The sequence below is a fragment of the Xylona heveae genome (assembly GCF_001619985.1).
Source record: "Xylona heveae TC161 unplaced genomic scaffold L228scaffold_1, whole genome shotgun sequence".
Classification (NCBI taxonomy): Eukaryota; Fungi; Ascomycota; class Xylonomycetes; order Xylonales; family Xylonaceae; genus Xylona; species Xylona heveae.
Genome location: NW_017264193.1, coordinates 1,740,826 through 1,757,653, shown reverse-complemented (window position 1 = coordinate 1,757,653; position 16,828 = coordinate 1,740,826). Strand labels below are relative to the sequence as shown.

The window sequence follows — 16,828 nt, the reverse complement described above, 5'->3', positions numbered from 1 at the left end:
TCCGATTGACGGCTTTCGGCCGCCTGTGCGTGTTCCAGACGAAATTCATCGCGTGGACCGAGCACAAGCAGCTGCATACACGGATGCCGCATGTGTTTGGATTATGCTAGCTTTGCAGGCAGGCGATCTAGGGCAGCTATGGCTTCGACAGGCCAGGGAGATGGAACAAAGCTTGGGGTGCTTCTGGTGGGACGTCGGCAAATGAAAAACGAACCAGTCTACGGCCGGCGGCTTCAGAGAAGAGATCTCATGGCGAACAAGGTTTTCGTTATCATCTTCAGCACGGTACTAGCATGATGCGACTGGAGACAAGAGCCACTGGGGCCAGCACTACCTTTCGCCCTTGACTCGCATCAGGCAAGGATCGAGGAGGGCAGGACAAGGATCTGGACAGATGGGAAGCCGTTAGATTTCACCCTCCCCTTCACCAGCCTTCTGGACAGTGGGCCGAACATGAACCCGGTCCCCTTTTTCTTCTTTGGGACCGTCGCATTTTGATGCGTCCTAGGCTGAAACGTGATATGGGATACCGTGCCCTCCTTTGTCGGCGACTTGCACACACGACACGCACACCTACATGTGAGCATCAGATTTTGTGGACGTGAAAAAATTTTGCGCTGATATTCTCCCCCCTGAACCTTGATGTTTGACCTGTTGCTGAGTCCAAAAAAAGGAGGACGTTGTTTACGTGCATTATTTGGATAACAGGGGGACTATCCAAGTCGATCGTCATTTTCCTTCTAGCCTCGGAGTCCTGCTCGGAGTCCTCTCCGAGGAGATGAAGCTGGAGAGAGCAAAAAGCACACAAATTTTTGACTAACCAGCCAACTTAATCTGAAACTAAGGGGATCGCTCTTGGTCAAACGCTTTGATAATCATATTCTTTCCGATTCCCCACTTCTCTCGTACAGTACTTTCTCGCCTGTACCCGTCCGCCCAAGTCCTACACTATCCAGCTTCTGTGCGACATCGGTCACGCTGCTCTGTACTGCGCGAAGCTCCATCTGGGCCGGATTAAGCCAATCGATCCGGGATATATTGACATTTTCATGGCGATTTCTTCGTTACATTGCGCAACGCCTTGCTTGAAACTCTAGCCGCGGATTGGCCGAGGCCTCCCTCATGAATTGCGCTTATTGACCCGGCTCTGCTTTCTTCACGTGGGGATCTGTCCTGTGTTCTCTTGTATTTTGGCAAGGTTTATCGGCGCTATTCGGTGCCACGGCGACGGCATCAGTGGAGAGCCGGTGCCCGCCATAACATTACATGAGTTGAATTAATCTCCTTTTCTAACATGGTCAAGGGGACTTCTTTTGAAACCCCTTTGCTGAGGGTAAGCCGACCAGTTTCGGCATGCTCAAGATGTCGAGCGGCGAAGATCAAATGTGATGGCAAATTGCCCGCGTGTTCGGCGTGTGAGCGGTCGGGAAAGGCAAATGAATGCTCCAGTGCGAATGATCAATTTGCCAAAGGAAAAGAAAGAAGTTATGTTGCATCTCTCGAGACCCGTGTGGAGAAATTGGAAAAGAGACTTGCTCAAGCTCGCCAGCGGGCGTCTGCGGCAGGAACGCATGACTCCTCATCTTACTCTGTACCAAATAATATGTTGGCCGGGTCCATATATCAATCAAGAGGTGGACGAGCGGCTCAGCGAAAAGAAGCTTCTGACGTGGATGATCTAGTTTCTGGTTTTGGATTTCTGTGCGTCTTGGCTTTCAATTACATAAAAAATCTCCATTTTCTGAATGTCGCTGATAAAACGACCGTTCAGAGCTGTCAACGCCACCGCCCGAGACTATTATGGCTTCAACTCCGCCATGACATATGCTCGTCTAGTTCTGTCTGCCTCCACGGTAGAGGAGCTACCGTCCATATCGATGAAGCCACTACCTCCACGCTATGAGACGTCGAAATTATTTCAGCATTATATGGATAATATCCATTCCTTTTTGCCCGTCATCTCAGAAACCTCATTGTATGGATCGATAGATGCAGTATATGGCGGTGCTAGTCGCCGGCCTTCGGCCCTGGACCGGTGGACCGTCCGCATGGTTCTCGCCATCGCTGAAGCATCTCTGAGCCATGAGCGGGGAGATGCACATTATCAAAGTGCTACTTCCCATGCAGCTGCGGCCCTAGAAAATCAAGAGCGTGTTTTACACCCTGGACAAGTATCGGGTATTCAAGCCATCTTGCTCCTAGTTCAATATAGTATCTTGGACCCGCATCATTTTGATAGCTGGTACCTCATTGGAATGGCATCCCGTGCGATGGTCGACTTAGGCTTGCACCAAGATCCACAAACTGAACGACGTTCTGATAAGGTTCAGTTAGACATGCGACAGCGAGTTTACTACTGCGTTTTATCTTTAGATAGGTTGGTCCAATATGCTTAGCAACGTTTTCAGCTTCGGTGTTTGCTGACCCTGCTGACTTCCATCCAGGTCAATCAGCATGGTCCATGCTCGTGCATGTTCCTTCTCTGATGAATCAACAAAAGTCGCTCTCCCATCATCACCTGGCGATCGCTCACGTTCGCATAGCCCAAATGTTGAATCGGCCTTTCTGCCCTCCTTGGATCAAGCTTTTAATCTGTTCCGTGTGCGGCTAATTCAATCTGCATGCTATTCAGAGCTTTTCTGGTCTGGCAGGACGCCACTCTCTGATCCGTCTACTTATATATGTCGTGCTCGCCGGGAATTAAAACACTGGTTTGAGCTGGTTCCTCCGGCTGCGCCTAGACATATCAAGAGATACTTCGAAGTTGAGCTCCTCTTTAGCTATATCTACTTTGTTGCACTGTCGGCGAGAATCCCAAAACTACCGGAAAAGGAAAATACGTTTCTCTTTGAGAACTGTATCGAGTATGCGGCAAGGATGTGTCCGACAGTGGAGGACGAAACCCAGTATTTTCTGTATACATTCCACGATGCTCTTCGAGCCTACGCAATAGGCAGGCAGTTCTTGCATCTTCTATGGCAAACCCGAGACCAGCTTCTGGATACAAGAAGCGCAGACTTATGCTCTCCTTACTTTACTCATCCTCGCCTTACCTATTTCAGCAGGACGCACAGTGTTACGAGAGCAATTATGTGCATTGAGCAAATCCGACAAATTCTAACACTCTTTGGTGTCAGATTTGATTATTTGGCTTTGCGAGATAGCTTTATTAGAGAGTCAACCTCCACTCTCGACAAGTTATACGCGAAACAAAACGAGCTTTCGAAGAGGGGTCACAATGCACCACTCCAAGATTCAGAGCTTCTTTTCAAATTATATCAGGATTGGGAAGACTCCGACCTTGTGCTTCTCCCGGGTATGTCGTTCGGCTTCCAACATCCGGAGACGTTTGGTCACCCCTGAGCCCCCCGGCCGCCATTCATTGAACGATGAGGTAGGGCCCTTGTCGATTCTGGGATGCTGCACAGTTAAAGGACACGATTCCGCTTTCTTTATCCGAGGTTCTTCCAACCGTGTGCTCGAAGAGGCATAAGACCGAGCGCAGCTATCATATGTCAGCAATACTTGGACCTTTAAAAGGCGACAATCGAGAAGATATTTCATGAAATGTTCTTTGCAGATACGGTGTTTTCGAATACTTATTTCATTCTTCCGTATCAGTGGCTGAACAACGTACGTTCAGTCTTTGGCACTTGGAAAGTCGGGTCATGCTTCCCATGCTGCTTCCTGATAGTGTTTGCGAAAAAGGTTCTCTGTGTCCGATTCTCGAGACGGTCCAATTACAGATTTGATACCCTTGGAAAACTGAGATCCTCAATTTCACCCCCGAAAGTGGCATAGAGGAGTATTGGGTTGGCGTACCTGGTTGAGATGGTCTATCTAATTCTCATCATTGAGATTGGATGAATGATATGATTTCGAAGCGTTTTGTCACTAAATGACGTTCGAGCGTTCTTCTCTTATAAAAATTTCAAAGTTGGACCAGCTAACGCAATAGAAACTTTATTTTCAGCCTGATGAGGTTTCAATCTGATTTGCTAGGTTATTGTGAAGCTCCTTCCAATTTTGATGGCGCAGCATCTGAAGTTTCACCAGAAAATGAGAAGGAGATGAAGGTGCAAACGAATGCTGCTGTGCTTGCCATCCAGTCGGGTTGTTCCTACCCTTTTGGGCTCGAGAAAACTCTAGATTCAGTCGTGCCTTCAGTATCACGCACTGTCCCTTCGATGTTTACAAACACTCCAACACCGCGTATCGCCCCCCCTCCTTCATCTCTCCACCATCTTCCATTTTCCCCAGCTTGATCTTCATCTCGAAGTATTGGTTTTCATTCAGATTACAGACCTTGTTTTCCTCATTTTGGACGCTTTTTGACTTTCGAGATCACAAGAAACCTTTCTTGCTCGTCAATATAAAAAGAAAGACTTCATAACCTCATCGATCTGAAGATCGGATTTCTTTCAAAATGAGGTTCATACCGGACCCAGGCCGGTTGCCTCAGCCCCAGCGCTTCTTCGGAGCTGCTGTGGTCCTTTTGGTTTTGCTTTTCTTATTTCCACTTACTCACATGTCCGTCAAGAGCCCTTATAAGCTTGTTGACTTTTCGGCGGAGCGCCGTTTTGGAACTCAACTTTTACTCCCCAATTACTCGCTGTATGAATGCCGTCCCACTTTTGTGAGACGGTCTGATCCACTGGAATCTCGTATCATCTCCTTATCCGCCGGTCTGCATGCTGTACAGCACATTGCTTCTACAGTCCTATCTGAGGTCATTGAAGATGTCACTGCGAAAGGTGCATCTGAGGGTGCGGTATCAAGCGCTCAGATGAAACTGGTTGTAGAGGAAGTTCGGTAAGTCAGCTCCTTTGGCAGGAACACAATCACGACTTTTACTCATAATCTATGCAGATCAATTTTGGATGCTGTCAACGATAATATCGCAACTGGCATGCTGTTGCTCGCGACATTGGAGCAAAATCGAGTAATGCCGGCTGTTCCTGGATGGCTTGTTATACCGGATTCATTCCCTGATTCCGCGTATCCCAAAGGCACGAATGGTACTAGAAAATTGAAGAGGCAGACCCCAATGGACGGTATGCCCGGGGCGGTAAATCAGCCAAATTTCGGTGTTTCAGATCCTAAAACCGTACATGGCCCTTTGCCCAAGCATTCGCCGAACTCCACGAAGCAGGCGTCTGGCACCTGCCCCACGACGCCGCCTTCTCTTCAGGGGCGTGCACGAAATCAGTGCATGACCTCGAAGTCTACCTCTCTGTCTGTCCGTTCGGAAAGTAGTGTTGCTCTGACTAGGCACACTGCTCATCGTCGTCACATCAGTCAACACGCGTCAGCGCGGTTGCGCCCAAAGTTCACGTCCACGTCCGTTCAACCTTATCTGGATCATTTGCAATGTGCAGTTGAATCCATCAGAAAGACTGTCGAATTGGTCGTGAACAATTACGTCTCTTACTCTGATGCGCCCGGTCTGATATACATGGCACTTGTCACAGACTGCGCCAACGCCACTGAAAGATTCCACTCATGGGCCGCGACCGCCAAAGGATACGAAGCGTTGATCTCATACCAACGCATAGTCATTGTAGACGGAAAGAAGCCTGTTGGTATGACCGATGATCAGCTCGCGATCGCACTCGGCAAGTTCTCCGCCCATGGCTTGGAATCTGCTGGCGAAGCTGTTGTTCGCAAAGCAACTCTTGGCTATCGACTTCCTCAGCTTGAAGTATCCTCGGAGTTGGAGGCGAGTTTTGGTTCCTCCATTCAGGCGACATCTACTGCAGTCCCGTCGCAAATCAAGCGAAGCCACAAAGGCCAGTTTGAAGAATGCATGGAAGACGCCGAGGAAGACGCCAAGTCTTCAGAGCAAAAGGGTCCTCGCTTCTTGAGGTTCATGGCACGTAACCAACTGGCGACCTATACCAGAAACCCGCCGTCGCACCCAGCAGATAATTCTGTGGCTGTGTTTACCGACGCTGTTTCTCGTCGGAAACATTGCAAGCGCATGGTTAAGCACTCCTATTCGCTTTTCCTTACTATATTGGGAAGTGTTGTCGCGCTCGTTCTGGCATGCGTGTGTTACGCGCTGTATCGTCATAAACGGTCCGTAAGTGAGCACAATGGCCAAAATCGCGGAATTCGTCGCCGGCTGAGAAGGAGCGTCAATTTCAATGATGACCCCACTCACCACCACCAGCCTGCGTGGTTCATCATATGGCTGTACTATTACCTTTTCCCGCCGACCCGAGCCAACCGCCAACGCCAGGCACGTCCTGTTGGTATTTTGAAGCGACGCGTCGCGCCGAACCTTCCTATTGCGGCACCGGCGGCAGCTCTGAAGGAGATTGCTGCACGTGACCCAGCCCAGGCCCTTCATCGTATGAATGATTCTGATACAGAGTCCTCTGGTGACGAGCTTGGTGAATGCGCTGTCACCAGCTCGCCTTCCCCTGCGGGATCTTCAGTGTCTTCGTTGGCTTCTTCTGGTTCGGTTATTCGATATCCTCAGTTGCATCCCAGGATCGAGGACTCTAGATTTCCTAGAACCCGCATCCCAACGCCTCCGACTCGCCCCGCGCCGGTTGTTCCGGCAAAGGAAAAGACTCCTGCAATCTCACTTGCTCCGATTGCAGATCTTCCTGCAACTCCCGAACGGAAGAACCTGCGCGAACCCGTCGTGTTCTCTCCCGCAACCTGTGCTGCGGCTGATGCCCTGGTTTCGTTGGCGTTGGCTGCGCCTCATCCGCGTGATCAGCGGCCCAAGTCTCGTCTGCCACTCCCAGTTATCTCGAGCTCTCGCGAGCACTTGACCTCTTCTCAATTGGCACGCTCGCAGTCGCAAGAAGATGTAGCTGCCTCGACCTCTGGCGCTCCTTCTGTTCCGGCCCCGGCGGCTATTGGTATTTCTGCATTGGCTACTAAACCTGCTAGCACCATGCACCGGAGAGCTTCTAATTCCTCATCTATATCTTCGAATAGGTCTTCAATTGGGTCTGCCTCTAGCAAGCCTCTTGAAATCAAGATGAAGAAGAGGCGATCGCCGCTTGGCGAGGTCTCCTCCACGGCCGCGGTTCGAAATGCCGCTGTTCCAAGTTCTCGGCGTGCTTCATCGTCGTCTGCAATTTCAATTACTCCCGCGTCTTCGCCCCGCCCTGCTGCGATGACGTTCTTCCCTAGAATTGCCTCCCCGCTTGTTGTCTCACCCCGAGTTGGTTCATCCCCTTCGGTCACTTCCCCCCGCACAGTGTCTGGTAATCCCGGCACAGGTGCTACTTCCCCCTTCAATCGCAGAGTTTCGAGTGCATTTACTATTGCCTCTGATTCTGGAAGCCCCAGGCTGAAGGAGGGAGCAAGCTCCAAGACCGCAACACCCAAGAGCAAAGGCGTGACTCCGAAGAGCACTAAATCCCCCGTTGAAGCGAAGGTCAAGCGCGTCCAATCTATTTCTTCCTCTTCTTCGAATACCCCTTCAACCTCTAGTGGCGCCGGACACACCCCCGAAGAGCTCGCCTCGCTCGGAGTGCACGTTGTCGATTTTGCGGAACCTCATTTCAAGGTGGCTTCTTCGCCTAGTAAGAAGGCTGGAAACGACCAGTCTGCTTCGCGCAAGACTTCTACCAGTTCTTTGGATGACTGGTCTTGTGAGAACCACCGCCTCGATGAAGAGGAATGGTGGAAATTGGTTGAGCAGCGCACTAATGGTGTGGCTTAGGATAGCTTTTAGCTTTCCTGCCTTGTTTTGGTCGTTTAGATTAGATTTCTTTTCAGTCTTCGTGGATGAGCTTTCTTGTCGTTTTCTACTCGCGGCCTCTTGTTGTCGCTACATGCCTACTTTTGTATTTTCTACTTTTGTCTTCTCTTGGCGCCGCCTCTTGGGCCGGATCAGCTTCTTGTCTCTTTTATTATCACAACGGCGCATCAGGGCCAGCTTTGCCTCTTTTGAGGTTATTAGGGTCTTGCTTTCTTCATATATTTCTTGTCCCGATTCAGAAAATGGGGGTCTTGGCCGACTTGGCGGATTGTTTTTTCCTTCCTCCTCGTCAGCCGATTTGGGAGTCGATGTTGGACTCGGTCGAGTTTGTTTGTTTCTTTGTATACTTAGCTTTTTTTCTTGTCTGAAATCTTTTTTTGATGACGGCACATTAGAGATTATGGAGCACAATGGCTCAGGGGAGAAATGCATGTATTTCTTAGATTTGGCGCTTCTCTCTCTTCCCCCCAATACAGTTTGTCTTTGATACAACACGGGTTGAAGCAAAAAGTAGTGTTAGACGATGAATTCAACTTTATCAGTAATCGCTTTGATGAGTATCTCAAATATGAGTTTATTCAAGTGCTAATTATGTGTCTCTGTGTCTTTTGTTTTAAGGTGTCGCGCTGGGATTTTCCTGGGGATGAGCAACGCGACGACCAATATAAATGTCAGCACGTAGGAAGACATCAAATTGTCCCCGATGGCATGTTATCTTCGTCTCTTGTTTCCACTTTGCGTGTGTTTTTCCTGCCTGGTATACTATTACCAGTACATTATCAATAACCTTTTTATGAACTATATATCACGTGTGTGTTTTTCGTCGCGTGCACTATCTCGACATAGCACTACTGTGGTATTTAGACATACATGACATGTTTATATTTGCAATAGGTGCACATGTATGCAGTATTGTATGAAATGAATGGTTCTATTGAGAATTTAACGTCTAGTGATACATCATACGGTATACCTGAAGCCATTGAAACGAAATATGCGGTGCTCGACTGAAATCGGATTTCAATGGGGAAAGAGAGGGGAAAACGCCTGCATTATTGGAGGGTCTGGAATCTTTGGATGTTGATGCTGGTGTATACCATCTATACATAAGGGGAAAGGGACGTTTGATGATTAAGACGATGGATGGTAATGGAAGTGAAGAATAAAAATAAAAATAAAAATAAAATAAAAAATAAAAAATAAAAAATGAAATGGTAACAAATGAAACTACAAATCATGACGGGCAAGCTTGCTGGCATGACGAATGCGCTCGCCATAAAAGTACAACGCAAACGGAATCGGGATAAAAACACAGGACAAGAGCGCCAGCAGCGTACTGGCCCAGTTGATGCCTAGATTCTTATACATGGCCGTAGCAAACAGCGGGAACGCTGCACCGACGCAAGACCGCATGAAATCGTTACCAGCCAATACTGAGGCAGCATAATCCGGGTACGCATCGGCCAGATAATTCAGGATGGCATTGAACAAGAGGAACGCGCCGACAGAGAACCATCCCGACCCAATAATCGGCATGATCCAATGAATCGAGGGCCGGGCGCTCCAGCCGAACCAGAATAAGCATATCGGAATAGCAAACGCTCCGACCATGGCAATCTGCAGACGTTTCTCGGGCTTGATTTCGCCTTTCTCATTGAAATACTTGACCTGTTTGGCAGCCAGGTACCAGACCATGAACGGTAGGGTGAGCAAGGCACCGACCAGGATGCCAATGAACGCGAGCCCTAGCTGGCCCAGGTTGAAGTGGTAAATGCCGATAAACACCAACGGGAAGGATTCAAACCAGATATACAAGAGGCCGTAGATGAGCGCAATGTACAAGTTGAGCGCGAGCACAATGGGTTCTTGGAAATTGAGCGTAAACGGCCGGACTAACACCATGAGCGCAATCTCCCTGGGCGTGAATTGCTCGGCGGCAATCTCGGCTTCGCTCTTCAGGGACGGATTGCCGGTGAGTTTGCGCAGGCGGTGAGCGCGCCGGTAGAGAATGTTGGCGGGAGACGTCTCCGGGAAGAAGAAGAAAAGGAAGACCAGCGAGAAGCTAGATAGCCATGTCAATTCCCAGATTGTCCAGCGCCAGCCTTTGGCTTGTGCGGCAAATCCGCCGATCAGGGGCCCCATGACGGGACCGCAGACCGCGCCGACGCCCCATACGGCCATGGCGTAGGCGCGCTGTTTGGGAGGATAGATGTCTGATATGGTGGCCCCGCCGTTGGCTAGAGGAGGCGACCCCACGAAGCCAGTGATGAATCGGAAAGCCAACAGCATGCCTAGGTTGACGGATAGAGCAGTTGGAACTTGCAGGATCACGAAGAGGGTTAATGTTCCGATGTACACTGGGTTACGCCCAATAGCGGGCATTTCACTCATTGGAGCCCAAAGCATGGGACCTAGGTAAGAGGTTAAGTTAAAGGGGTTTTCTATATACAGATAGGTTAAGAGGGGACCTTACCAATGCCGTAGCCAAGGACAAAGAGCGTCAGACCAAGTGTCGCGGCGACTTGGCTGACGCGGAAATCTCTCATAACGTCTTCGATGCCGGCAGAGTAGATGGCAGAGCCAATGTACACGGAAAAAGTCAAGAGACATATTTGGAATGATATGAAAGCTTTCTTGCCTGACGACCAGTTCTGCGGGTTCTGTAATCATGTCAGAGGAAAAGAACTTGTTGTCTCTTGTAGACTGAAGGGAATGGTGATAGACATGCCTCTGGATCATCAGGGCCGTACCAGCTCACGACATTGACATCTCGCCCCTTTTCAGGGTCGACAGGGACACCACTCGTCTCGTTGATGGGCGTGTTCTCTGGGATTCTTATACGAGATGAATCGGACGATGTTCGGTTTCCGTTTGAGAAGTTTCCGCTTTCTTTTCTTAGGACGCCTTCATCGGCATCGCCGCCTAGATTTCCATGGGTAGCCATGTGAGCTGATAGCTCGGGCGCCAAATATCGTTTCCATATTGAAGGGTCTTTTTCTTCGTCATATTGTAAGACTTTTCCACGGGTGATGACACGAAGAAGGATGCCAAAAGTCGTGTTTCGAAAGAGATCTTTCATTATAAGATGCTCAGCCCTACGGGTACGGGGCGCAAATGCAATCGAGGCAAGTGTGACTGTGAAATGGTACAAGAATCACCAAAGAAAGATTTACCAAAAACACAAGCTTGCGATAAACATAGGATTTCGACAAAAATAAATAACAACTCTGTACAAGAAGACATATTGTATTTGAAATCCAAATCTATCCTGATTTTGCTGACTGTGAACGATGCATCGCTGCATCATTCTACACGTCATAGACTTTCTTGGAGAGCTCTCGCTCGGGGTCGGGTAAACATTCAAAGCGACGTCAGTTCAGGAACCAAACGCCAAGCGGCTATAATATTATGAGAGACAGCTAATCCTCTTATTGCACAGACCAAACCTAAATCACTCGGGAGTCGGGGGGATAAGAATTCCGACCGCATTGCAGGTGGAAATGACCTGCTGATATTGTCAGCCATGAAGGAAATAGTCTGAACAGCATGGAATTAAAGTGTCGGAGAGCAACGGCCTGGCAAATACTGATTGGTAGTGTCCTGGTGGTGGAGCGAGAAAAGGCCGGGCTAACTATAGTTTAGATCAGCATGCGTTGATGCTGGCAGCTCATTGATATGTGTCATTCTGGGTCCTTTCATAAACAAAGCTCCTCGGCCAGAGAAGACCATTCAATTTTGCCATATTGCGGACAGATATCTCCGTCCTCCTTTTTTCTGCTGTCGGTCCTTTCATTCGACGATTTCATTGTGTAAAGCTCGACATTAGCATTTTTAATCGCTCCTTCTGAGCAAACCACCCGGTCTTGAACCATCAGCTATGAATGTCTACGGAATCTCCTATTTGCTTTTTGTCGCAGTTATCTGCAGCTGGTTTGACAGAATCGAAAAAAAGCAGACGTCTCGGGTTTAATGGCGTGGGCCATGCGCTTCGCAATTGCAACAGTGTACTGTGAGCTCTTTGCTCAGCCACGGCTTGAACGTTGCATGAACTTCTGCAGTCAGTGGTTCAGCTCTGGGAGATTTATCAATGGAGGGACTGACTGTGTCCCGGATATTGTTTATCTCGCTCTGCTTTCTACGATATGGGCCATGGTCACCCAATGTATAAAGGCTTCAACTATTCAGTCTGTTAGAAACATTGTTGTTCGGAACGAGAAAAGGGCGACTCCTGCTGCTAAGTGAGATTCTCAATGTAATGTCCGCCGATGCCCTGACCGCCAAAAACTCTGATAACTAAAGTTGCAACAGGGCCGCGTGCAATTTCTCGTTCATCTAACCAGCGGAGTCTTGACAAGTTTCTCCCTTGGAAATTGAATGGAGACATTGAGGTGGCCGATCATGAATCAGTACACCATGCAGCGATAAAGGAAGGCAAATCCAAACGGTCAAAATCATACAGAACGGAGTATGTGCGGCACAGCAAAAAAAGGGTTTTCATTACAGCAAGCCGAATTGAGACGCTAACGCTTGCGATTGCGCTCAACTAGAGTATAGCTAATGAAAAGGGTGGCTTAAGCACAAGCGCCGTCCTTGCCGGTTGGAGTTTAGCAGAGCGACCAACTAGGTATACAGCTGGGCCAGGACCACATACGCGCTAAGTTTAGTTGACTTTGAACTGAGAACAGTTGGCCCCAGCGCACTTCTCAGTCAACCACCACCTCTCTTATCCACTATATATCTTCAGAAATTGTCACTTTTTTTATTAATGCCAAGCAAGCTCGTCAGAGGAACTTGGCAAATGAACCTTGATACCGCGCTTCTTTCTCCTGCATTGACCCACTAAAGTTGCTAACAAAGGCGAGTTACAGTTCATAGCAGGGCAACCAAGTGCATACGAGAGGATTGCCTTTGGGCCTTGGTGCCTTGAATGGAAACATTATATGAGACGGCTCGTCCGCCCACGGTCTTCACTACTTCCATTGACCACTCAATGGGGAAACCATATTGCATAACGAAGAAATGATGGAAAATACAGACCTGTCTCGCGAAGCCTTGGCTTCACTGCAACCATATTCCATTCGATACAAATGACAGGCACTGGGTCTTCGACTAGCTCAGCTGTCTGGAAAGCTCGCGCGCTGCTTTTTAGGGCATACTATGTGGTTCATGATGGTACTTACTTTAGGGTTCGTTTTTTCTACGACAACACGACCAACGCCAGGGCGAGCAATACGACCGACAAACGAGGACTCGCAGACGACGTGCTTACGCACGATTTCGTGTTTAGTGCAGGCTCTGTCAGAATCAGGATTCCATACTACATCTCCTGTGGAATTAGACTTGATGGCAAATATCAGGGAACGGATGATGACCCGGCTCCAAAGAATTGATATTTGAGAGTGCAGAGTTCGGATGGAACTTTGCATCAGTCTCGAACGATGCCGTTGGTTGCTAGAGTCGGGCCGTCCGAAATGGATGAATTAGCTACGAGCATTTAATCAACCCTTAGGCTTAATGTTAAAGGTCAAAGTCCACATTCCCATTTTGAAAAATAGCCAGAAAATGAGTGATTTCCTCCATACAATTCTTTCAAGTGATATACTGCATTCCGTGATGGCTATACGCGGTGATATCCAAGCCGGGTTCGCGCCTGCTTAGTTGGGCCATGTTCGGTGACGCTTGCCCAAAACCCAATTCCTGGTACTGGCATTAATTTAAAAAACCTTTACCAGTCACTGATTATGAAGAGCTTGATCAATCTTCCAGTGATTTACTCCTTCTGCTGTATCTTATTAGGAATACAAGGTAAAGAGCATGAGCGTTCGAGGGATTGCCATGTGACAGGAGACTATGGACCCTGATTATGTCATTGCTTATGTCATCGGTCCCTTATGAGCGTCTTTAAGAGTTGCAGTTTATCGATAACTATGCCGTCATTTCCAGTCCCTAGACAGCTTTATTCTTCAGCTTCTAAATATAATTTATATGCCTTTCAATTTGTTAATGTTCCAAGCAGCATTATTCACTTTCAGGAATTGGTGAAATGTGCATGGCTTAGCGTGAGAGAATCTCATTGAAGAGATTACTTGTATCATCATCCACCAAGGTTCTTGTTATTCTGCTGTCAAGTTGTCGTGATCTTTCACCACCAAGGTGTTCGTCCTCCCCACATTCACCTCATCAGCCAACTTAGCAGCATACAAAAGACCACAGCACTCGCACATCACTTGCAACCATGAAGCACCTCAAATTCTCTTCTCTTTTTACTGTGCACTATTACCTGAGGTCTCTTAGCCCTCTGCGACCATTGTCACAGTCACTACATTCACGGCCTAGCTCACAATCTTCAATCACGAACTCTCAACATTCCCACATAAATATTGCTTGCAGTCCTCATACATTCTCTTGACACAAACTACTTGTTGGTGTATTACTCACAACACTCTGGACTGCGGACAATCAACACTCTCTTGGACCTGTCCGCCATCGTCAAACTTCTGTCGCTCCTTCAAAGACGAAGACTGCTGCTGCGAAACCAAATCACAGCGACATAATTTAATCACCATTTTTATCATGCCCGCTGCGACATTGCTCGCTCCTGTGCAAGCCACACCTGTTTTCTCGCCAAAGCAGCGGCTTTCGTCACATAATGCGACCCTGAATTCCAAGACAGCGCGCAAAACTGCGTTATGTCACTGGAGCACCTTGCCTGTTGACATAATATTAGAAGTCATCTGCACCACACCCTTCACGCCATGGACTTTCTCTGCTATGTTTCGCACAAGCAAACACATCTGTCAGATTCTCCACAACTACGAGCTTTCCATCGTGCAGGGCATTGCGAAGCGACAGTTTCCTCACGTCGCGGATGCCTTCCCGCCCTCTACATTCGGACTGACCACACCATGCTATGCTTGGCTCACCATGCTCCAACGCCGCGCCCGTGTCGTCAATACTCTCTCCACGCGCATACAAGATCTTCCCGAAGGCGGTTCGTATCCGCTGCGCAACCAGCCAGAGCGCTGGCGACGCATTACCGAAGCCGGATTGCTCATGATATACTATCTCCGTGATCTCCCTACGCATGCGGCCAAGGTCGCATGGCTTGATTCTTTGCCGCTCGTCTCAATTGTGGCGCTGGAGATTGCTTTGCTTCTGACTACAAAGCTCGGCGAGGAGTTTGGCCGCGGAATCGTCAATCGGCAGTGGGTCGAAGGCGACTTGTCTGCCCATTCGGACATTTGTCTCGTCTTTGGCGAACTTGTGCTTGTCAAGGGTCCAGAGTTCGCCATTCGCATTCTGGACGGCGAAAGGGCCATGCGACGAATCGGTCATGACGAGGCTTATGTTCAGACTCGTCCCGTTCCCACTCGATCGAAACAATCAACCAATCGAGATCTTCATCTTGAGAACCAGACTGTGCAAATCAAAAAGGCTGGCAACAAGGTGGGAAGCTCTGAAGCTCAGGCTCAAATCACACCAGTCGATATGAGTCTGTCCGAGTCAGTACTCGAAGAATGTCAAAAAGACGATGATGAAGAGATACTCGAGACCGAATATGCTCTGTCTGATCCAGGTCACCGGCGCAAATTCGCTGCATACAATTACACCCTCGACGAATCATCTTCATCTGACGAGGAAGACGCGGATGATGATGATAACGACGAGAGCTGTACAACTAGAACTACGCACGCCCAGGGATTCGACTACAATAGTCTCTTCCCCGACGGTGACAACAGCAATAACGCTGACGTCGACAACATTGCCAACCCTGGCGAAGAAGAACCGGCAGTAATCACCAATCACGTCCTCTGCGAAGCTGAGGCCCAACACGGGAATCAAGACGAAGGAAACTTCCCAGAGAGCGGCAGCGGCAGCAGCAGCAGCAGCAGCAGCGACCGCACATCTTCTTCTTCCTCTTCTCCTTCTCCTTTCCCCAGGCGAAACCTCCCACCCAGCGAACAAGTCCCCGCCACTGAACTCTTATACCGCCACTGGCTCACCCTCGACGCCTACCAAATGCACGGTCCCCACACGGTGCAGCTGCGCACGCTGACTAGCCATCTCGGCTCTGCATTCTGCCGGCTCGACGGCTGCGAGAGACGCTTCGTTACCTTTCGCCTCTGGGAAGTCCTCGCCAGGTCCAAATTATGGGATATGCGCGATGATGAAGTCGTTGATGTTTTGTCCGGTGTCATGGAGGATGTTAAGCCCGATACTGCTGATCAGCAGTAGTATTTCTGTTGTTGTTGTTGTTGTTGGTATTGCTGCTGCTGTTGTTTTGTTGTTTTGTTCTTTCTCTCGCATTTTCTCCTTATTGCCTTTTTTTTATCTTTGTTTCTTCGTTTTAGCTGAGGTGATCGTCTCATGGCGTCGTAACGTGTACTGTATGGCGAACTTGTTTCATCACGTCATCGTCCCCGGGGTGTTGTTGGACCATCCATCCGTTTGGAAAAGGATATTCTTGTTTGTTTGCACGCTTTCCTGTTCTTAAACCGCTTCTCCTCACGTCAAGAAAGCGTCCTTTACCCCTCCTGTGTTTTCACCCGGTTTTAGACTCGCTTCTAGATTATTGTCCAAGACTCCAATAGAGTACCAAGTAACACGAGCATTGATGAAACCTTGAGCACATTAAACCATTAAGCAGCAGCATATTTCTGAATGTTGAAGAGAAGAAAGGAATCGGAGAAAGAGAATAAAAATTTTGATATCAGATTAAAGTCAAGTAAGAAAAAAAATTGACTAACATCTCATCTCATCTCATCTCATCTATATACTCCCTACCCTCACTCTCGACTCTAATCTACCATAACATACCATACCATACCATGCCATCGAAAACCCACAAGAGCCTCTTTATCTAATATTCCCCCCACAACCTTCCCGCATGGGCCGCATATCTAGATTTTCCTTTTCCCCCCGTCTATTTATAATGTTAATTATATAAAGCCTCTTCGTGCTCGGCGTTCACGCTCAACGCTCATTAGAGTCGCTCTCGCTTCGCTATCGCTCGTGTCTTTCTCTTCTCTATCTGCATGAACAAGACAAAAGAAAGAAGAAAAAAAGGAAGGAAGGAAACAAAGAACTTGCTCGTCATAATCA

General features: G+C 48.5%; 4 protein-coding genes across 4 annotated transcripts; 3 read left to right on the top strand and 1 right to left on the bottom strand.

The window, feature by feature from the left end:
- Positions 1-1,294: 1,294 nt before the first annotated feature.
- Positions 1,295-3,363, top strand: L228DRAFT_235504 (putative C6 transcription factor; the record flags this gene model as incomplete). Its single annotated transcript, XM_018330728.1, has 3 exons — positions 1,295-1,701; positions 1,772-2,377; positions 2,445-3,363. The coding sequence occupies 3 exons, from the start codon at positions 1,295-1,297 to the stop codon at positions 3,361-3,363; spliced, it is 1,932 nt and encodes a 643-aa protein (XP_018191985.1).
- A 1,224-nt stretch (positions 3,364-4,587) lies between these two features.
- L228DRAFT_12374 (hypothetical protein) lies at positions 4,588-7,742 on the top strand. Its single transcript, XM_018329026.1, has 2 exons — positions 4,588-7,616; positions 7,688-7,742. Coding segments are annotated over exons 1-2 (2,709 nt in total). The 5' UTR covers positions 4,588-4,909; the 3' UTR covers positions 7,690-7,742.
- Positions 7,743-8,685: 943 nt separating this feature from the next.
- On the bottom strand, positions 8,686-10,811 carry L228DRAFT_257869 (putative caffeine resistance protein 5). Its single transcript, XM_018334021.1, has 3 exons — positions 10,485-10,811; positions 10,200-10,386; positions 8,686-10,137 (listed from the first exon to the last, which is right to left on the bottom strand). Exons 1-3 carry the CDS (start codon positions 10,803-10,805, stop codon positions 8,954-8,956), a joined length of 1,692 nt encoding a protein of 563 aa, XP_018191983.1. The 5' UTR covers positions 10,806-10,811; the 3' UTR covers positions 8,686-8,953.
- A 3,488-nt stretch (positions 10,812-14,299) lies between these two features.
- L228DRAFT_235501 (hypothetical protein) lies at positions 14,300-15,961 on the top strand (the record flags this gene model as incomplete). Its single annotated transcript, XM_018330727.1, has 1 exon — positions 14,300-15,961. The coding sequence occupies one exon, from the start codon at positions 14,300-14,302 to the stop codon at positions 15,959-15,961; it is 1,662 nt and encodes a 553-aa protein (XP_018191982.1).
- Positions 15,962-16,828: the final 867 nt, after the last annotated feature.